This window comes from Lontra canadensis, unplaced genomic scaffold, assembly GCF_010015895.1.
Source record: "Lontra canadensis isolate GAN:19392208 unplaced genomic scaffold, GSC_riverotter_1.0 scaffold106, whole genome shotgun sequence".
Taxonomy (NCBI): Eukaryota; Metazoa; Chordata; class Mammalia; order Carnivora; family Mustelidae; genus Lontra; species Lontra canadensis.
In genome coordinates this window covers 3802574-3826231 of record NW_022631100.1, presented here as the reverse complement: position 1 = coordinate 3826231, position 23658 = coordinate 3802574, and the positions used below count along the sequence as shown (strand labels likewise).

At 36.6% G+C, this 23658-nt stretch overlaps 1 protein-coding gene across 3 annotated transcripts in view; it reads right to left on the bottom strand.

Moving 5' to 3' along the window:
• The window catches only part of RABGAP1L (RAB GTPase activating protein 1 like), a 736622-nt gene that overhangs the window by 300213 nt on the left and 412751 nt on the right, over positions 1-23658 (bottom strand). For all 3 annotated transcript variants that reach the window (XM_032838758.1, XM_032838756.1, XM_032838757.1), the window contains exon 14: positions 10223-10336. In XM_032838758.1, the coding sequence (XP_032694649.1) occupies positions 10223-10336 (114 nt within the window). The remainder of the gene's footprint in view (positions 1-10222; positions 10337-23658) is intronic.

Genomic DNA, 23658 nt, shown 5'->3' with positions numbered 1-23658 from the left:
CCCTGCCTGTGCTCTCTTGCTTGAGCTCTTATTCTCTCTCTCAAGTAAATAAATAAAATCTTAAAAAAGTAAAAAATTTTTAAAAAAGCAGATACCAATGAAATAGAAAGCAAATGTATAATAGATAAAATCAACAGCCAAAAGTTGGCTCTTTGAAAAAAACTAAGAAAGCTGATAAAGTACTGATTCAATGCAATATCAAACAAAATCCTTATGGAAGTTTCTCTTTTCTCTCAAGAACTGCCAACCCTGATTCTAACATATGAGACTATGAAGGGCCAAGCCAGTAAAACTAATTTTGAAGTAGAACAAGGTTGTAGGCCAAACACTACCAGATAATAGGACCTATTGTTATTCACCTCACACTTGTCAGAATGGCTAAAATTCACAACACGAAAAACAACAGACGTTGGCAAGGGTGCAGAAAAGGGGGAACCCTCTTACATTGTTGGGTGGGAATATAAACTGGTGCAGCCACTCTGGCAAACAGTATGGAGTTCCTCAAAAAATTAAAAATAGAACTAGCTTATGTTCCAGCAATTGCACTACTAGGTATTTACTCAAAGGATAGAAAAATACAGATTCAAAGGGACACGTGCACCCCAATGTTTATAGGAGCATTATCAACTATAGCTAAATTATGGAAAAAGCCCAAATGTCCATCAACTGATGAATAGATAAAGGAGATGTGGTGTATATATGCAATGGAACATTACTCAGCCATAAAAAAGAATAAAACCTTGCCGCCTACAACAATGTATTCACATCGTTGGAGCTGGAGACTATTATGCTAAGTGAAGTAAGTCAGAGAAAGACAAATACTGTAAGTTTTCACTTATATGTGAAATTTAAGAAACAAAACAGATGAACATAGAGAGTAAAAAGAGAGAGGCAAAAAAGACTCTTAACTATAAAAAACAAACTGATGGCTACCAGAGGGGAGCTAGGAGAGGGGATAGAATAAATGGGTGATGTGGATTAAGTAGGGCACTTTTGTGATGAGCAGCAGGCATTATGTGTAAGTGATGAATCCCTAAATTCTACACCTGAAACTAATATTACACTGAATGTGAACTAACTGGAATTGAAATAAAAACTTGAAACCACAAAAAAAGAAAAGAAAAGAAACACTAGATTTTGACTTTAAACAGAATAAAATGCTAATATAAAAAAGTCCTATTGTTAAGCTGCTCTAATTCTAATAGTGTGATGTTGGCACCAAGATAGATAAGTAGATCAATTGAATGGAATGGTGCAGAAATGAAAACACTATTTCAAAGAGATACAAGAGATACCAATGTTTAGTGTGGCATTATTCACAAAAGCTAAGATATAGAAGCAACCCAAATATCCATCAACACACACACACACACACACACACACACACACAATGGAATATTACTCAGCCATGAGAAAAGAGGATATCTTGTCATTTATAACAACATGGATGGGTACTATGCTGAGTTAATTCAAACAGAGAAAGACAAGTACTGTATGATATGACTTATATGTGTAACTAAAAAAGTCAAACTTGTAAAAAACGGAGAGTAAAATGGCAATTACCAGGGGATGGAGGCAGGGGATGAGACTGATATTCCTTAAGGGTACGAACTTATAACAAGTAGTAAATAAGAGATTGAATGCACAGTATAATAAACATAGTCAATAATATTGTACTACAGTAATCAAACTTGCTCAGAAATTAAACTTAATTATTCCAACCACTAAAAGGATAGGATAATTATGTAATATGATAGAGGTGCTAAATATTACTACAATAGCAATCACATTACAATATATAAATTATCAAATGAATATACTATACATCTTAAATTTACACAATGTTATATATCATATATATATATATATATATATATATATATATATATATATATAAAATGTAAAAACCAAGAATTTTTAAAAATGGTCCAAATACACACCCACATATACATGGATCAAATTTATGTCAAGGATACTGCAGCAATACAGTGGAGAAAGAATGGTTGTTTAAATGGTTGCTTAAAAATAATGCTGGATGGGTTACCTGGGTGGCTCAGTGGGTTAAAGCCTCTTTGGCTCAGGTCATGATCCCAGGGTCCTGGGATTGAGCCCTGTATCGGGAGGGAGCCTGCTTCCTCCCCTCTCTCTGCTTGCCTCTCTGCCTACCTGTGATCTTTGTCTGTCAAATAAATAAATACAATCTTAAAAAAAAAAAAAAAGATGTACAGCATGATAGTTTGATTTACATATACTGTGAAATGATTATCAAAATAGGTTTAGTTAGTATCTATTATCTCATATAGATACAACAAAAAGAAGAGGAAAAAAAATGTTCTCCTTGTGATGAGAACTCTTAGGAACCACTCCCTTAACAACTTCTGCATATTCCCTACAGCAGTGTTACCTGTCATCATCAGGCTCTACGTTACATCCCTAGTATTCATTCATCTTGTAACTGCAGGTTTCTCCCTTTGGACCACCATCATCCAATTTCCCCTCTTCCCACCACCCGCCTTTGGTAACCACAAATCTGATCTCTTTTTCTATGAGTTTGGTGTTATGTTTGTTCTTTAGAGTCTGCATGGAAGTGGGGTGGTATGGAATGTTTCCTTCTCTGACTTATTATTGAAGGCATAATGCCTTCAAGGTCCATCCATGTTAGGCAGTCATCTTTATAAAGAATGGTTTCCTTAAAATCACCTTACATCTCATTGTTATCATTACAGAACTTTAATAAGTATAACATTTAATATATGTCTAGAAAAGTGCACGGATATTGAGACTATAACTTAGTGAATTTTTACCAAGTGAGCATGTATAATCACTATAGAATAAAGATACAGAATTTTACTAGCATTCCAGGAGCTTTCCTTTATTTCCTTTACCAGTGATTTCCTCCCCCAAAGGTAACCACCATCTGATTTTTATTACTATACATCAGTATTACGTCTTTTTGAAATTTAAAAAGTTGAGTTACACAGGAAGGATTCTATTACATGCTTTCTTTTGTTCCCAGTGTCTGTGAAGTTTATCCATGTTATTGTATATGGCAGTATGCTGCTTAATATTCCATGGTACAAATATACTAAAATATAGTGTCCATTGTATTCTTGGACACATGCATTTGGTTTGTTGTCAGTTAGGAATAATGCTGGAATGTACATGCTGGTATTGATAGTGTTTTCTTACACATATGTATGCATTTCTGTTGGGTATAGGCCACAGATGGAATTTCTGGGTCAAAGTGTATAGACATGTTCTCCTTCAGAAGATATTGCTAAACAGGTTTTCAGTTTTACAGTTTATATTTCAACCAGCAGTGTGTGAGAATTCCAGTTTTGCTCTGTATTTTCACCAACACTTGGCCAACTTTCAGATTTCAGCCATTTTGGTGGATGTGCAGTAGTATCTCATTGTGGTTTCATATGCATTTTCCTTATGACTTCAGAAGATGGGCACTTTCCACATGCCTACTGCCCATCAGGATAGCCTCTGTTGTGACAAACTTGTCATTGCTTATTTTTGCAATTGGGTTTCCTCTTATTACTGCTCTATAGGAGATTTTTTTCTGCATCATGAGTATGAGTCCTTTTTTAGGTATATGCATTGCTAACATCTTCTCTATGGCTTGCTTTTTTACTCTAAAAATAGTATCTCTTGATGAACAGATCCTATTAATTTTTTAAAGGCCCAATTTATTAACTTTTTCTTTTATTAGTATATTTGTGTCTTGTTTAAGAAATACTTGTTTAACCAAAAGTCATGTTTAACCCAAAGTCATGAAAATATTTTGTGATGTAATCTAGAAATTTTATTCTTTTGCTATTTACACTAAGTATTATATACCTGTCTACAATTGATTATTGTATGAGGTAGAAGTCAAGGTTCATTTTCCTTTCATATGTATCTCTAATTGATCCAGCATTTTTTTTTTTTAAGATTTTATTTACTTATTTGACAGACAGAGATCACAAGTAGGCAGAGAGGCAGGCGGTGGGATCGGGGGGGAAGCAGGCTCCCCACCGAGCAGAGAGCCTGATGCGGGGCTCGATCCCAGGACCCTGGGATCATGACCTGAGCCGAAGGCAGAGGCTTTAACCCACTGAGCCACCCAGGCGCCCCTCATGCTGTACATCTTAAACTTATACAGTGATGTATGCCAATTTTTTCCTTGATAAAACTGGTGGAAAAAAAAAAAGGAAGACTGCTTTATAATCAGCTACAAGAAAAATATACATTTCCTGTGATATTCAATTTCTATTTATTATTATTATTAGAAGTCCCTAGGGTCAGGGCACCTGGGTGGCTCAGTCAGTTAGGAGTCGGCCTCTTGATTTCAGCTCGGGTCATGATCTCAGGGTCATGAGATCCAGACCTGCATCAGGCTCCTCTCCCTCTGCCTCTCTCTCCCACTCTCTCTCAAATAAATACATATATGTTTTTTAAAAAGTGAAGTCCCTAGGGTCTTTTCTTTTTTAAGATTTATTTATTCATTTGGGAGAGAGAGAGAGAGCAAGCATGAGCAGGGTGAGAGGCACAGGGAGGAGAGAAAGAATCTTCAAGTGGACGCCCCACTAAGTACGAAGCCCCATGAGAGTCTGTGGACTCTGAGAAACAAACTGAGGGTTTTAGAGAGGAGGGAGGTAGGATGAAGGGTGAGCACTGGTGGTGGGTATTAAGGAGGGCACATATTGCATGGAGCACTGGGTGTGGCGCATAAACAATGAATCTTGGAACACTGAAAAAATAAAGTAAAAAAATAAATAAACAAAAACAAAAAACAAATTGGGCTTTGTAAAGAATAGTGGCCTATAATGTGTTCAGTAAATGCTGTCATTCAAACAAGGAATCATTCAGGCACCCCAAGGAAGAGAGTTGTATTACACGTAGTCAAATAGAAACTTATATTGAAAATATAATCAACTCATGAAAAATAATTCATCCCTATAACCACTAACACCTCCTAACTCTAGAAAACAATAATGTATAATTATATCTAACTTTACAGTAGTCAGTGATCATTTGCATTCTTCAAAATCATGTAGCAGGTCACTCATTACTGGTATCAAAATAATACCTGAAATGTTTTAGTTTTTATATTAAATCCAATCTTGTTTTGAGAATATTTGATAAAACAAGGATTAAGTTTATTTTTATCCTTCCACAAACCATTATACGATCAAATTATTAACCCAGATGAACAAAGGTATTGATCTCTCTGTAATATAGTCAATCCCTCCCATCCAATTCACAGCAGTAGCCTCTTTTTCAGAAAACAGTTACTTTGATCAGAAAATTAGAAAAGGCAATATGCCTCAAATTAAATTGCACACCAAGCATCTCTTCAATCTATACTGTTGTGAACAATATTTTAACTGATTACTATGACTGACTGGCCTTAGGTCTTTAAAGAGATGTGTATCTCAAAGTAAATTACTGAACATATTCCATTTCATGTGTGCATGAAACACATACCCAAACACAACGAAAGCCAGGTGAAGTCTTAAACGTTAAATCATACTCACCTATAGCTTGGAAATTGAGAGACACAGTTATATTTTATATATATTATTCCTGATAGAGGAATTGTTCAATCCTGCACTCATCTGTTATATTTTAAGAAAAAAAAAATTTAAACATTTAGAATCACTGCAAATTAGAACTAGAAATCAGAATAATCCTATCAGACCCCACAGCCTTAATGAGGAGGAAATCCAAAACGTGATTTACCCATAGTCTTAGGTCTGCTTAAGAAAAGAATCAAGAACCAGATTTCCTGATGTTCAGTCCTTTAAACTGTGCCAACCTGTCTCCCAACTCAAAATAGATTTTATATCATATTTAAAATAGAAAAGTGCTAAAGATATTTGGGGAGCTAGTATTTTTTTCCTCCTTTCAAGGACACTATTTTAAAATGTTATTGACTTGACTAATAGGAAAGACAAGAAGGAAGGAGGAAGGGAAGGATGGAGGGAGGTAGGAGAACCCTAAACTTTTCATTTTCAGAATCCTATGAATTCTATTATACTTTCTGTTTAACTTCGACACATAAATTTATGACAACAGAAGAATCTTTGAGCCATTTCAATTTCCTCCTACTCTGAAAAAGATATTAAGAGGCAAAAACAGAAATTGGCAGGGCCATTAAAACATGACAGCAAGTTTTTAACAGTCTTCCGTTTAATCTGACAGTTCAGATCATTTCTCATTTCACCGGAGCCACAGAAAACTTTTCAACCACAGTCGGACTTCTGTATCCTTGAAACCAAAATTGATTTCCACGCTTATTATAATTGAAATTCTCCTAATAATCTCTGTCTCAATTTAAGAGCACAGCATACTATATTTCTAGTATAGGCTCCACTGATAAGTTATCAGAAATAAATGAGGTAATATATGCGAAAGTACTTTGTAAATTTGAAATTATTATAACACATGGAAGGCACTGCATAAAAAAAGGACTCTAAGTGTGTTGCTAATGTGAATAAGATATATCATTCTGATTGGTAAATCATTAGATGCACTTTTTTTTTTTTAATAATCAGGAGCAAGACAAGGATGTCCACTATGATTGCTTCCTTTCAACACCTACAATGGAGGTTCTGGCCAGTGCACTAAGACGCGAAAAAGATTATGTGGGGGGGACAAAAAAAGAACTGATAAAGAAGCCACTTTTTAAAATCAAGGTATTAATGTTTCAGGTTTGTGCAAAGTATCCAGGATGGAAACTCAAAGGCATATTGCTGAGAATGTGAGGTATGATGTTGGATATGATTCTAGAAATAAAAATGATTGACAGCTGGACCACATTCAGTGGCCTTTTTACATCTAGCAACTTTTGGGGATATGGGATGAAAGTCCTAAAGTCAAAGACTACAGCTCAAATTGGATAGAAAAAACCAAGGAAAGTATATTTACAAACTTGAGAAGAATATTCAATTCTAAAGTACTTATAAGTACACTTTCCTATTTGTGAGTTAACACCACCACCTGAGATTTCCTGCATGAGCACTAAACTGCTAAAAAACAGATCCAGAAGAGAAGGAATTGCGTCACTCAAGAACACAGCAAATTTTGGTCTCTCCAACACATTCTGATACATTCATTTTTTTTTTTTAAAGATTTTATTTATTTATTTGACAGACAGAGATCACAAGTAGGCAGAGAGGCAGGCAGAGAGAGAGAGGAAGGGAAGCAGGCTCCCCGCTGAGCGGAGAGCCCGATGCGGGGCTTGATCCCAGGACTCTGAGACCATGACCCGAGCTGAAGGCAGAGACTTTAACCCACTGAGCTAATGTGAATAAGATATATCATTCTGATTGGTAAATCATTAGATGCACTTTTTTTTTTTTTTAATAATCAGGAGCAAGACAAGGATGAACCTGATGCGGGACTCGATCCCAAGACCTTGAGATAATGACCTGAGCCGAAGGCAGAGGCTTAACCCACTGAGCCACCCAGGCGCCCCTGATACATTCATTTCTGATCTCCCCCATTATCAAAGGGTGCTATAAAATCATGTTTAGGTAATATATATTTTAGTACATTACAAGCTTTACCAATTTTTATTTATTATCTTGAATTCTGAAATGCTTTTAATATGATTTTGTTCACATTTTTACAAAATTTAGTGTAATTTAAAATATTCAGCAGTTAAAGGTATTTTAGAGCTACATTGTTGCAATATTCTTTACTTAGAGGTTTAAAACTCTCTAATCATGTTGCAAGTATACACTAATAATCTAACGTGGCTACATGCGGTATGTGAACATACTAACGAACACTGTGTAACAAATTCATGGTTGGATTATTATCTGCAATATCAAAGATGTCAACTATTTAAGTGTACCAGCTATTTATTTATTTTTATTTTTTTTTAAAGATTTTATTTATTTATTTGACAGAGAGAAATCACAAGTAGGCAGAAAGGCAGGCAGAGAGAGAGAGAGAGAGAGGAGGAAGCAGGCTCCCCGCTGAGCAGAGAGCCTGATGCGGGGCTCGATCCCAGGACCCTGGGATCACGACCCGAGCCGAAGGCAGAGGCTTAACCCACTGAGCCACCCAGGCGCCCCAATGTACCAGCTATTTAAATGTTATCTTTGTGTTTGGTACTGGTTCAGATATTTCTCCTGTCAATATTGTATAATGAGGGGAATACTGCTTTTACTACAAGGGAGCAAAATTGTAAGTCAGAGGCTGCAAGCACATAAAACCATCTGCTTTGGTTACGTGAAAAAGCTCTCTAGTATCAGCCAGAGAAAAACTGAAGGAAAAAGTTACTGATTGGCTGAAAATATGCTGAATGCGAGGGGGAAAATGTTCTCCCACATATCGTAAATCAGACGCTTCTCCATAAACCAGGAAACTACATAAATTTTGACATCTTCCCTACCCATGACAAGCTAACTAGCTTATAGAATTTCAAAATTGGTAGAAAGTTTTTTTTAATAATTTTGCCTTTTACACTCATATAATGAGTATATTATACATTTGTAATGGTATTCAATGGTTTGTGGCATTTTTAAAAACTAGATGATGTATTACTTTCCAGAAGTCAGTATACTCTCAGATTTTAAGTTATCTATGCATTTTCTAGCACTGAATGATAATCCTCCAAATGGCTACATCAAGAGAGAAGGAAAAAAAGAAAAGAAAAGAAAAACAAGATAAAATACGAGTGGGCAAAGGGCTAAACCACAAATATGCAAGAAGGAGTTTAATGAAAGCTATGCCATTTGCAAAATGAAGCATCAGTCCTGGTTATCGCAAGCAGGCAAGTACTTTTATAAGTAATATAAAAAAAAATCAGTAAATATAAAATGATACGGATATGTACTCCTGAATACTTACTGGCAAATTTTGCTACGCAATGAAAGGATAAATTTGATAATTCAGGAACTGACTACATAACTTATAAACTTAGCCATGGTATTTGCTTTTTCCTCCATATTATTACAAGATTTTTGTGTAGTTCATCTTCAGTAGTAATCTCGTGAGGACGATGTTAAGATACACACCACATTTCATAAGGCATCTTAAATTTGAGGAGAAAGGGCAAAACTTTGCTGAATGGACTTTGTAATTTTTAGCTTTTGGCCTCAATCAGCACTGACAATATGAGTTAACTATAAATAATGATTTAAAAAGTTATTTTGTAATCCTGATATAACCTTGAAAAATTAATAATCTGATGACTATTCTCCATTAACACAAACAGAATCTTTTATATCCCCACAGAGCATATTTACTAAAAATCAGGAAAAATTTTTCTTCCAGGTTTATTAATAAGGAGGACAAAGATTTTAAAATGGGACATAAAAACTGCATGAAGATGTCTAATGTGACATGTTAGAATACACCAATAATTTCAGAGAACTTGCTAGTATTTAAAAACCGCATTGTTTTCTTACCCTTATGTGACAAAAATTGTCAACTGCCCCATTATCTTCTCAGGAGGACAGGAGGACAGTCATCAGGACTCCCCACAGCCTTTGCTGCGCAACCTGAGAAGACCTTTTGTTCCTTTCTTGTTAGCAGCAGAGCCAAAGTGAGGCCTTACCAAGCCCTTCCCTGATGGGACATACAGCCAGGAAACTGCCTTCAGGATTCTGCGCTGAGCAGAGAACACTAAGGCAGGAGGGAATGGAGACTCAAGAGACAAGCTGACCTAAGTAAAGTCATTCTGGTTTTAGGCTGACCTTTAACCTAAAAGCCAGCAGTCACAAAAAGAGTCACAAAATTTGACTCATAGAAAACCACAAAACCCCACTCCCTCCAGCAGTAAAAGCTCAACATTCTTCAAACTGCTCCCTGTAGGTAACTCTGCAACCCTAAAACATGAAACTAACCACCCAATGTAAATGATAAACCCAAAGTTAGAGAGTAAGCCCCTCCCTATACCATTAGCTAATTTGAAAACCTTAAAACCCTTCATTAGAGGCAAAGAGGGTCTCTTCCTCATCTAGGCTGAGAGATAGCTACTTCGTGAAATAGCTTTCTTCTAGTCTTAATAAATCTTTGTCCCTTTCTCTAAATACCTTGCTCCTGAATTCTTTCTCATGCCAGAGAGTTCTTGGCAAGGGGCTTTGGCTGTCTAGCATCAATAGGGCGCAGAGCAATTAAGAAAAGAAGACAGGAAAAAAAATCTAAAAGTCTTTACAATGGGTTCCTAAGATATGGCCCTGTAAAATAAGTTAGAAAAAAACGAGGTGGAGGGCCCTACCTTGCAGATCTTGTAGAGTGATTCCTGGCCATCTCCTCCGGTATCTTTAAAGTAATCATGTGCAGGAAATGTACGATGAATGTCTCGGGTGATAACACCCTCCTGGGCTGAGTCCTAAAACAGAAAAAAACAGACCTGGTCATTAATTTGAAATTTCTTTTTAATTGAAAAATAATATATATACATGCTAAAAAAAAAAATACTCAAATTGCGCAAAAAAAGTATGCTGCCCCCACCAAAAATACCAGCCTCCCATTCCAGACCCATAGTCCCATTCACCAGACATAAATGCTACCAACGGTTTCTTTTGTATCTTTCATCCATCTATCTATAGATGTGTGAATATATGCTTATGTGAGAGGGAGGTGAGGGAGAAAAGTTGTATAAACACATCTCTATCCTCTGCGTTTTGAAGCACAAATAGAAGAAAACGATCTGCTCCTTTCACGTAATAGGATAATGTAGAGAATATTTCTCATCAATACATGGTATTTCATTCACTTTAAGAGCAGCTATCAAAAGGAATAAGGTACCTGGATATGGGCATGCCATGATTTGTTTAATATTCTCCTATTTAATGACTTCTCTGCATATTTCTGTTTATATTACAAGTAATACCACTATTTAATACCATTTTTATGCATACGTGTTCAACAACAGGTTCCTACAAGTGGCGTTGCTAGGTCAAAGAGCATGTGCATTTCCATTTTTGATGAAGGCGCTTTCCCTCCAGAATGTTGTAACAGCACATTCTTCAAACGCTGGTGGAGTAGATGGTTTTCCACACCAGCCCGACACCACAGATTCTCTAACTTCTTAAATTTTTGATAATCTGATAAGTGAAAACTCAGACCATAGTAATTTAAAAAGTAAAGATACCCATCGTTTCCTCCTGATAGGTTGATTACCTAATACATTCATTCCAGAGACTAAAAAGCCCCAAACGACATTAGGATGACACACGCTTTAAAGATAAATCTAGAAGTTCTTTTTTTTTTTTTAAAGATTTTACTTATTTATTTGACAGACAGAGATCACAAGTAGGCAGAGAGGCAGGCAGAGAGAGAGAGAGAGGAGGAAACAGGCTCCCTGCTGAGCACAGAGGCCAATGTGGGGCTCGATCCCAGGACCCTGGGATCATGACCCGAGCCGAAGGCTGCGGCTTTAACCCACTGAGCCACCCAGGTGCCCCTAGAAGTTCTTTTTAAGACAAATTCAGGATCCAAAAGCTCAAAATTGAGTAAAAGTGATTAACCATTCATTTGATTTTATTTGATTCCCATAAATATTGTTTATCTGTTTAAATGTCAAGAAAATATGATGGGACTACTTTTAGCAACCCTGATGATGAAAACATTTTGCACAGTTGAAGGAAGCATCTGTGACTACTAATGCAAATTAAAGGTGTCATTTGATGTCTTGCTTCCATAAAGATTTGAACAAATCCCCCATTTCAGTTAAGATCAAGGAAGGAAAAAAAATGTTTAATACATGAGTTACTTTAATGAGTGCTAGCTCCCTTTTTCTTTGCCTCTGGGAAGTATGTAAGAAGGAAGTCGTTGATTAGCTCTAAGTTAAGCCAGGGCCTTCTCTTGCTGCCTTTTTCACTTCAGCTGCTGTTTCATGCTGAGTGGTAATTAGATCTTATACCATGTGGAGAAAGGACACAAACTGAAATGTTCCAAATTTGCTAGCAAACACCAAACACATTGCAAATCAGTTCAGAGGAAATTCCAATGGCTTAGAGGAATGCACTGCTACAGCTGAATAAAAATGAAACTTAAAAAAATTATCATACCTTTAAGTAAGAGGATACACAGAAAGCGTATATTTATAAAGGCAAATGCAAGTTCTGAGGATAGAGAAAATTTTGAGGGGAGGTGGGAGCACGGAAGAAGGTGAATATAAAGGTAATGTACAAAGAGCTATGGTCTGGTACAGAGACCGAGGAGGCGCTCCCTCGAGTAGGGGTCTGGTATCAGGTAGAAGTTTTCATTGTGCAGGTTTTCCCTAATAGAAAGGTTCTCTTTCCACACAGTCATAGTTCCCACTTATAAGCTCTTTGAAAAGATGACCAATGAAAATGTTACTACTTCCACTGCTGAACTATTTCAGGGGCAAACATGTGCTGAGTGGTTCACAGGATAACTCTTTTTACACTTTTCAAGATGTTAAGGGAGAGACATCATTGGACTATATTCCCTGGAAACTGCCTACTCATTTGGCATCATACTGTGTTTAAATGGTACCAACAGTCTGATTCAGAGAAAGGGAAATTGATTAAAAATTTCTAGAAAGTAACTTTGCATAATACTGAGTAATTTTTTTCTATGCATACTTGAATCTTCCTGATTTGTTTCTAAAAATAAATGGCAAAAAATCAAATGGAAATAAAAATCATCAACTTTTCCTGACTTTAATGAGCCTTCCTTTCCTATAATTACTTTCAAATGCTTTCTACACATATGTGTTTCTAGAGTTTTCTTCCAACATATTGCTCTCAGTTGACTAAGGGAACAATTTCTGGAACTTCACTTTATAAACTAAATAAAATGTTTTGCTGTATTGTTCACTGATCCCTTTCACATAACCGAAGGTCAAGGAGGTACACTAGAGTCTTACAAATAGACCAATATGAGTGAACTTGTGTACTAGACTAGAGAAAATAATCATGTTTTCAAAGGTAAAGTTAATCATCTCCCAATTACTCATACTGTTGAGAGTAACAACAGTGTATATTTCAGGAATCCAGACCTGACATTTGGGAGATTAGTTCCAAATTCACTCACTCTTTCAACAAATACTGAATCAAAGCTGATGCTCTGTAAAAGGAAGATAAAATGATGACTTCCCTCTTCAATATTAATTTTCTATTTAGACTTATTCCAATTATAGTTGTGAATTTTTACACAAAATAATATAGAGAAGGACCAAAAAGAGGCCAAATATTTCACCACCTAAATATCTGTAGTTAAAAGGTTTCATGTGAAAACACTTCTAAAAAATATATGACTAGAAACATTTTATAGCACAACCAAAATGGATATGAGGTCATTTTTGTGGAAGGTTCCTATAAGCAGAGTCTCTTTAAGTCCTAACAGTTCTCTCGGAATGGGGAGAGGAAAGAGGTCACTCCTTCATGGGCAGCTACACCAATATCCAGAGAGGTTCACAACTTGACCTGCAATTTACTTCCCAGTAGACGCATCTCCCATTCTGATCTTCAGCCCAGTATGGTTTATCGGTGGCTTTGGTTCTATTTCTGGCTACTCTACTTAGTATGTGTAGGATCCCAAATCTACTAAATCTCACTAAACTTCAGTTTCCTCATCTGTAAAATGGGATGATAATGCAAAATTTATGTCACGCCAAGTGCTTACTTATTCGCATACTGCCTAATAGAAACGGAGTATTTATTAAAGAAACAAGTAAAAGATAGTCAATTATTATTCCTTTTCCTTAAAAACCACATTTAACTGTTTATTATTTTTTATTATTTATTTATTTGTTTTAAAGATATTTAGTTATTTATTTGAAGAGAGAAAGCACAAGGTGGGAGGAGGATCAGAAAAAGAGGGGGAAGCAGACTCCGGCTGAGCAGGGAACCCGACGCAGGCCTCGATCCCAGGACCCTGGGATCATGACCTGAGCTGAAGGCAAACGCTCAACCAACTGAGCCTCCCAGGTGCCCCACATGTAACTACTTAAATGTTTTGGTGAAAATCTATTTTAGACATCTTTCTGCATGTGTGCACTTTAAACAATGAAGCAAACAATGGTTTTTCTTTGGATATCATGAATGTTATGAACAGTACTTTCAGCCTGAGGACAGTCTAATATATATATTTCCCATTCTGAATTTCCTATCATGTATCTTATGTGTCTTAAATTATCTTTATTTCTACTAATCCATGAATAAAAGCAAAGGTGAATAATTATTTGCATAAAGTAATGTTTTTACCAACTGGTACACATTCTGGCCCCAGCTCTGCATATATACATGAAATAAAGATATCACGACCCAGGAGGAGGATGGAAAGAAAGGTCAGGGTTCAGGAGAAGCTCAATTTGCCGGAGGAGCTACCATGTCCATCACCACTTCAGAATTTAGCTTCTGAGAATCAGAGAAGGGTTAAAGTCATGGTTATGAAGAGGACAAATGCCACTGTCCCTCTCGCATGCCTTCCTTCTGGGCCATCAACACCAAGTATGTAACAAGTAGGCAAAGTCCTTGACAGCATCTGTCCTAACGAGTAGTCAGGTCGGGCCACACACAAAAGCTGACTCTAACCACAAGCAGACAGTAACTGTGAAATGTTTGGAAGAAAGTCTTCAAAGGTGAGTTTTACCTGCCTCCTCGCCACCCCACACCCCTGACACTACCACCACATAGAAACTAAATTTCTATTTAGTTTACTTTGAAGGTTTTTCTTTAATCTCCAAATTGCTAAGTCACAAGACTTAATTACCTTTTTATTTTCCAAAAAGGTATCATCTCTAGTGTGATAAAATCCATGCTCCAACAGAGGATATAATTTGGCTTGTTGAAAATCAATTTAAAAACCAATTCTAAGAGCTATGGTAAGTAGCTCGATTAACTTTTGATCATTTTAAGTGGATTCAATTTACAGCCTGCTATCAAGAGTATTATATGAGGCATTCTTCTAGTATTAAATGTATGCCCTAAAATGTCTGCGGTCCTCTTAATTCCTATTCCAAGAGAATCATCACTTACTTGTTTGTTGTGAGAAAAAAAAATGAATACAGCATTCAAGTGTCAACAAGTATTAGGAAGAGAGGTTTGGATGACCATAGCCCATTATTTTTTTTATAAAACAATTTCTGGGCTGTCAACAACTGGAAAGGTATTCTACTACAGATGGTTGTTTTCCCATGTGACCTTAACACCAGATGAAGTATAAAAGTGATGTCGGTAAGTGAACACCTCGACTATACCTTAATTTGCTACATTTTTACAACTATGACAGCATCTTTTCTTCTTAATCCCTATTGTCAAATCCAAAGTATAACACGTTTTTACTTTTCATCTACCAAAAAGAACTTCAACTGTATAAATACCACGCTAATTTGTTAGTGTTATTAAAAATGCCACTGTAGACCATGCCTACTCACAGTCAGCAGATAAATGATTCAGAGCTTAAAAAGTACTTGACCTTAGAACGTGACTTCTATTCTTACTTCACAGGGATCCTCCTTTAGTTCTATGTTGGAGCTAGATCTATGGTAATACATCACAAACTGGTCGGCTTACATGCTCCTGAAAGCAGATGGGTGTGCAGTGGTGGGTCTGATTTATTTGCCTTGATGTTTGCCAAAAAGCCAAAGAGGCAGAGATAAAAGGAGAAAATATGAAAGTGCATTCTAGTTTCAAACATGCTATTGAAATCGTGAGCTAGAAACAGTAACACAAAAAGAATGGATCATTGCCAGTCCTCATTCCTGGACTATGCAAGTGGGGGTGGGAGGCAGCCTTAGCGTAAGTGAGATAATATGGAAGCAAAGAAATAAATGTTAACGAGATCCTACTGGAAGCAGCAACCTCTTTCCCAGGCATTGAGCACACATGCTGTCAAATGCCTCAGAATCAAAGCCTGACACGAAGGTCAAAAATATAAGCCACATTCTGGCATCAACTAGAAGGAAATCTCTTCGGAGAGAGAAGCAACAACGAGAACTAAAGGGAGGGGAAGGAAGGGGACAGGAAGAAGCGATAGAGTGATAGATACCTTGATCCCGAAGGATGTGCCAGGACTGGAATGGGAAACATGAATACAATAAAGCATTCTTTGGGGACTGGAAGACTAAGCAGCATTGCAGCCTATGGGCACAGCCTGGTTTCCCAGAGAGCCTATGAAATTTAGGTCGGAGCAGAGATGACTCTCTATGACAAATACCTGGGGTTACTTTTAGACTCCAAATACACCCACCAAAAGCATCTACAGCCATATATGGGTATGTCCTCATTCCAGGGTTGCTAACTACTCACTGTTCCAAAATAAAGGTTCAACTGAGGCACTTGGTCTTGGAACCTCATTCAACGAGCCATGATAAACTCTGTAACTCCTGCTGGAATGAAGCACAATGACTGAACTTCATGGTGTTATTTTCCAAAGTAAGATGCGTTTCTAATTCTGTAATATCTTTTAAAAAATTATGATTTTTTAAAAAATTTAAGAGCTCCATATTTACTCCCATTGTATAAAAATAACTTTTTATTTTTCCACAAAACTAAAGAACACCTCTAAATAACTAGCAATTGATAAAAATGCCTATTTTCACCTAATCTTTACATTTTATAACTTTATTGACTTTGACCGTGTACACATCTAGTTATTGTTTTTACAGGTTGAAGAACTCGATAATTTTAGAAAACATTCTACCATTCCTTCAATTACTTTATTTATTTTATTATGTTATGTTAGTCACCACACAATATATCATTAGTTTTTGATGTAGTGTTCCAAGATTCATTGCTTACATATAACACCCAGTGCTCCATGAAATACATGCCCTCCTTAATACCCACCACCGGGCCAACCCATCCCTCTACCTCCCTCCCCTCTAAAAACCCTCAGTTAAATGCTTCTCTTTGAAACTCTCTGAGCTCAATTAAATCTTCTTTTTTATTTTTTTTAAGATTTTATTTATTTATTTGAGAGAGACAGTGAGAGAATACTAGCGGGGGAGGGAGAGGGTCAAGCAGACTCCCCACTGAGCAGGGAGCCTGATGCAGGATTCAACCCCAGGACCCTGGGATCATGACCTGAGCCAAAGGCAGACGCTTAACTTACTGAACCACCCAGGTGGCCCCTCATTTACATCTTCTTAAATCAAATGGCATAAAAATTTAATGTACATAAAAAATTAAGCTTTCTACTTGTTGCTTAGTATAAATTCTTTTATGTATACAACAAATACTTGGTTCTGAGTACGTACTCAGAATCAGGCATTATATTACATGCAGAAGATACAGCTGTTAGCAAGGCAACATCCTTTCCCTATGGGACTTATATTCTAGTAACAGGGAAAAGAGACAAAAAACAAGTGTATCATATTGGTTAGAGAAAAGAACTCTGAAAAAAAAATAATAAAACAAGGTAAATAGATAGTGAGTGAGGAGAAGGCTGATATTTCAGGTGGGGTGGTTTTGCCTTTCTGAGTGTTCAACTATTCAGAGAAAGGGCATTACAGGCAAAGGGGAAAGGTATGTGCAAAAGCCCTGAGGTAAGAGCAGAATGGCAATACTTCTAGATACTTCCAGAGTTTTACTGACCTTTGTTTGCAGGTGTCTTCAATGAATTGCCAAAAATTATTCCAATATTCTTCTGGACTAACATGGTTACCTCAGAAATTTATAAGTACAATTTAGATTTATAAATTTTATTATTTATAAATTTTATTATTTATAATTTTATAAGTATAAGATGTTTTAATTCATACATTTGAATAATATCCTCCTGGTTGCACATGTCTCTATGAAAGTTTACCCTTCAAGCATCTATCTAACACCTGTCATGTGTAAGGTATTGTACTACGATTTACAGGATCAAAAAAAAAAAAAAAAAAAGGGATAGAGGCCATTATATCCCTAAGTTGCAAGAGGTTAAGATCTTGTTAAGACAAGATATAGGTGCAAATATCACTGGAAGGAAACATATTCTAACAGCCAAATAAATGATATGGAAAATCCGACAAAGAAAGTGACTATAGAAAAGTTCATTGGTGAAAGGAGCCTTCTCAGAAGATGAGGACTGGGTTGGATACCATAGACATGATGGATTCAACAAAATGGAAAGATCTCAAGAGAATAAAGTTGATCCCTGAACAGTCTTGGGATTAAGGGCACAAACTTCCCATGCAAAAATCCACGTATAATTTTGATCCCCTCAAACTTAACTACTAATGGCCTACTGTTGACTGGAAGCCTTAGCAAAACATAAGTAGTCCACCAACAAATATTTCGTATGTTATACATATTATATACTGCATTCATACAATAAAGTAAGCTAGAGGAAAGAAAATGTTAAGAAAATCATAAGGAAGAAAAAATACACTTACAGTACTGTTCTGTAATTATTAGGTAAAATCGGTGTATAAATGTACCCACACAGTTCAAACCCATTTTGTTCAAGTCAACTGTATGTTACAAGGTGGCATGAGCAGAGGTTCCAAAGCAGGAAACTACTCCTGGCATGCCCAGGAGATATGACTCTAATTGTCTGCAGAAGGGAGTTCATAAAGGGGCAAGCTGAGTGGGATCCAGAATATGGAAAGATAATCTTGAATGAAGATGTTTTAACAGTCCTATGGACCACAAGGAACCATTTCATCTGGCCATTTCATTTCTTTGTCTTTGTAGTCAGTTTTGTGAACTCTTGTTTCATTTTGATCTCATCTGATTTTATTCTCTGAAAGAATTAGTGTGTAGTGAAGAATTAACCTTACCCAAAAAGAGTGCTGGCCTGTATCCCTATTTACTAGGAGGTGATCTCTATGCCCTTGGAATGCCATGCTTGATAGGAGGTCATTGTTTGCATGTGGGCTTTGTGACCCAACAATCTAACCGTGTGATTTACCATGGGGCTTAGGGTCATGCAGCATAGGTTCTATCTATAAAGAGACTAAAAAACTAAAGGCCAGTCATGTGGGCAGTACACGAATAGCCCCTATAAAAACTCTGCACAATAAGACCAAAGTAAGCTTCCCTAAATGTAGGGGCAGCAATATCCCATGTATGTCATTACATGCTGAAGCCGGGAAAGCTATATTGTTAATGACTCCATGGGGAAAAGACAAAAAAAGAGTTCCATGTTTGGCATTTCTCCTGGACTCTGCCCAATGTGCTTCTTCCCTTGGCTGGCTTTAATCTGTTTCCTTTAGCTATAATACACTGGCACCATCAGTTTAACAGCTTCCACTGAGTTCCTTGAGTGTTTCTAGTGAATTATTGAACCTCAGAGTGATTCTGGTAACACCCTGAACTTACTATGAGAAGTGATAGCAGTCTTGTGTGGACTATTATCCCTCTTTAACTTCTTAACCGGTTTTATTATAACAAGTTGATCATCAATGATTTTGAAAATCTCACTGTGGTATTCTCACCAATAAATTTTGTTTATTCAGAGATACTTATTGTTGCCTATCATTTCCTCTGCGACAAAATATTATTCACAATAAAACAGTCTCCCAATATTGTGTTAATTCAGATGACTTTTTAAAAAAAACCACCTTTAAGGTAAGGGCACCTACAGTTGGTTAGGCACCCAACTCTTGATTTTGGTTTAGGCCATGATTTCAGGGTTGTGAGACTGAGCCCTGCCTGGGGCTCTGTACTGGGGGTGGATCCTGCTTAAGATTCTCTCCTTCCCTCTCCCTCTGTCCCTCCCCCTCAAACCCTACAAACAAACAAAATAAGTGAAATAAAAAATGAAAAATCACCTTTAATGCAGAACCCTACAGGTTAAAAATAATGGGACCACTATTGGCTATTTGACCACTTGTTCACTGAGCTCCCCGAAAATCCAAATGTGATTAGTGAAGACCACTAAATTAAAAGGGGAACAGACAATTATTGAAGTGATCCTATGATTCACCTACATAAAGGGTCACCTGAAACCTAAAAGGAGAGTGAGTGTAAGGGAACAATAACTACATTTGTAAGTAAATGTCAATAATGTATCTATTTTAAAAATCATTTAAGATCAATAAAGTTCCACATGCTGGGATATGGATTTTGAAAAAGGCAATTTTTATATGAGGTCAGGTTATATAATTGCCATTTTGTTCCTTTTTATAATAGCACATTTCCATTAACCTAAGTTTTTACTCACCTAGGAGAAGATGCTGATCATCACAACAGTAACAAAAGAAACAGTGCGAAGAACAGAAACATTTGTTCCTGAGAGACTGTAAAGTTCTAATTCTCAATTATAAAGGTTATTTCAATGAATTAAATATTCAAATCCCATCTAGTAAGTGTACTAAAGGTCATTTTTTTTTGTTTTACAAATTCCAATTAATATTATACTTTTCTGATAATGTACTTTGTTCAATTTTCCCTATTCAAGAGGGTCAATTTCTGTTTCTCCAACAGATTTTCCTGGAAATAGAAAAACATGTTTTTTTCCAATAAGGCATATTTGAAGCTTTATTAATCCTTTCTGGAATAGATCACGAGTAGAAACCTGGAGATTTTTATTCTACAACTTTTTTTCCCTCTACATTGATTCAGAAATGAGCATTACTATTCTAAGACTTGGGGGATCTAGGTAAATATATATTCCAACTACTCAACACAGTATATTCCTTTTTAGTTTCTTAACTGATTCCTTGTCTGTGTACTCCTTATCTGATGGTGTTACATCCTTACCCTTGTTCTCTGCTCACCCTCCATGTTCTTCCTGGGAAATCATATCCATTTTTGTGACTCCAACTACCATCTGTCTTCTTTCTCCTTGCTCTTTACTAAAGTAGGTGCCAAGCCTTACCAGTTATCAGAATCATCTGAGAAGCTATTTTGGAACCCAAATCTCCAGATCTCACCTAGATTTAAGTTACCAAAATCTCTATAGTACTTCCAGGCAAGCTGTGTTTTTAACAAATTCCTACGCAGCCACAAGCAAAAATCTACAAATTGTTATCTAGGAACTACTTGTCTAAGAGATCTATCACTTTACATCTAAAACTGGACAAGTCAAACACTCAAATCGGAATTTCCCATTTAATCAGGTATCCCTTTATATTCTCGGTTTCAATGGAGTGAAAGTCCATATCTGAGCTGATATCCCAAGAGTTATTCTGAAAGTTGTCTTTTTCCTTTTTCCTCCCTTAGTCAATTGGTCCTTTGATCCTCCATTCAGTTGTATTAATAAACTGGTACCCATACCTGAATACCCCACTTGGGTATCACTTCTAGGTAGACCATGATCAGTTGTTATTTATCTTTGTTTCCCTGTCACTGGAACTTTGGTAGATGCTTCGTAAATGTGCTAAATAAATCAGAATAAGGGAAGCAGGCATGGTGAGTGTATACTCTCCATGGTGGAGAGTATATATAATTTCTGCTTCAAGTTCTAAATTCCCTTGTAACCTCATTTAGTCAGATGTAGTAGCAAAAGGAAATAATCTGCCCCAAATCGAAGATGACACAAGTACTCATAGACTTACAAGCCAAACCTTCATAGCAAAATGTATACCAAAGTGTCCTTACTCCCAGTGCAAGGATGACACATGGAAGTAACTACAGCTATTACTCCAGAAAAAACAAACAAACGGATCTCCATCTTAAAAAAGAAATTAGTAATTCTACAACCACTGGAATAGCAAAAATTGTAATAAAAAACTGTTTGCAGTTTTCTCACTGTGTTTTACCTCATTTTATATGAAAAGCAATAAAAGATAAAGATATACTAAAATGTTGCACTATTTCAAAATCAGTCCTTTCACTTCAAAAACGCCAACAGATGACTCACATAATTATTGTGTTCAAAACCCTCCCAGAGGCAAAGCACATTAAATATGATGTTTTAGAAATCTACAGTAACCTTCCGAGTTTACACGTTAACTCTTGCTCAGTAAAATAGCTTGAAGTAGCAGACTGAGATCACGGTTCGGCAAGAAGCAGGGAATTCCCATCCACTGCCCCTCGTGATCGTAGCATTTAACAGGCTCCGATTCTCTACAAGGTTCTTAATACTATATAAAATCAAAGGAAGATACAGATCCTCCTCTTTTATTTGAGGGCCGTTTAGAAGTTACAAATTAAGGGAGTAAGGTCTTCTATTCTACTTCCTAAGATTATAAGATACATATGAAATGAGGATTTTTTCTTTTTTTCTATCTTCTAGACTGCTAGTTATTTAGGTTCTAAAACACTGACCTGGGAAACATACAGACACACAGACCATTCATGGCTGTGGTCCTTCTCACTTTTGAAGCACTACTCCCGCTCCTTTCATCGATATCCATATTTGCTTCTGGTTTAAATGCTAAGAAGGCCATGGATTTTTATGTATATTTTTGGCTAATAGACCCAAGTTACTAAGAGAGGATGTTTAAGGTCTAAATTTCTGAAAAAGAAAATGTAACTGGTTAAACATTAAGAAATTGCAAAAGTAACCCCACTTATTTCTCATTTATTAAGTTGCCATTTGTGTTCGGACTTGGTTCAGTCGTCATGGGGACTGAAAGGAGGGGTCTTCCCAGGTGTCTGTCTGGCACTGTTTCTTTATTTAGACCTGGTTCTACAAAGAAAAGCTCTCATTTTCTCAAAGCTTTAAGTGGTTGATACCAAGTCACACGTAACAGTTCCTATGTTACAAAGTAATTAGGCATAACTGAAAATTATTCACAATATGAAAATAAGTAATATTATTCTTTAGACAAACCAAGTGTTGTTTAGGTCAGTTAGAACATGTGTCCTTTTCTGGAACCACCAAAATTCAGGTTATTACTGCTTTATGCTTAGACTGTGACAGTGGCATCTAAATCAGGATGGAGAAGATTTTCTCTATTTTACTCTGTACAGTACTTTCAGGTTTAAACTACCTAGTGCTGACTTGCTCCTGTGTAGCATTCAAATCCATCTACAATGTAGCGCCCTCCACTATCCTAAAAAAAATGAAATAAAACGAAACCTGATTCCATTCCATTCGAATCACATCCAATTCCACAAAATTGCACTGTTCTTTCAAGCTTCAATGCTTTGGTGCAATTACCTCTGCCTTGGATGGCCCTATTTCCCACATTTCTCCTGTTGAAATCCTTTCCATTTATAAAGGCTCATATAGACTCCTTCCATGGTGCTTTCCTAATGATCCCAGTTGAAAATAATGCTGTCTTCCCTTATGACCTAATAACACCATGGTATATAAACTTACACAAAACCTATAACATATTGCTTTGGGGAAAGATGTATTGTACCTCCTCTAAGCTCCGGGCCACTTGGACATGGTGTCATATAGTAACACATTTAGTATCCCATATATAGAAGGAGCTAAACAGATAATTGTTGAATAAATGATTTTATGAAAGGAGAAAATGGTAAACCAAGGCAGAAAGTCAAGAGAATAAAGAATGAGCCCATGTTGTTGCTATTTAAGTGGAAGGTGAGTCAAGTCCCACACTGAGCCACAAATGGAAACTAGGTTGGGCAAATCTTCCTTTCTTGGGCACTCACTTCTGCCCTGTGAAATGCTCTGAGCTGGCTCCTTGGCGAGAGGGGATATAAAAACCATCCTAAAACAGAATGTCATCTGACAGGGCTACTGTCACGGCCAATGCCACAGTGAATGTTTTTACCCACAAGAAACAGGTGGTCTCATTGTTCAAAACCCTGCTCTTCTAGGGGTTCCTCAAAGATAACTTTGGAGCAAGTTAGCACATTTTCGTTCATAATGCTAACTTCCCGATTTTTT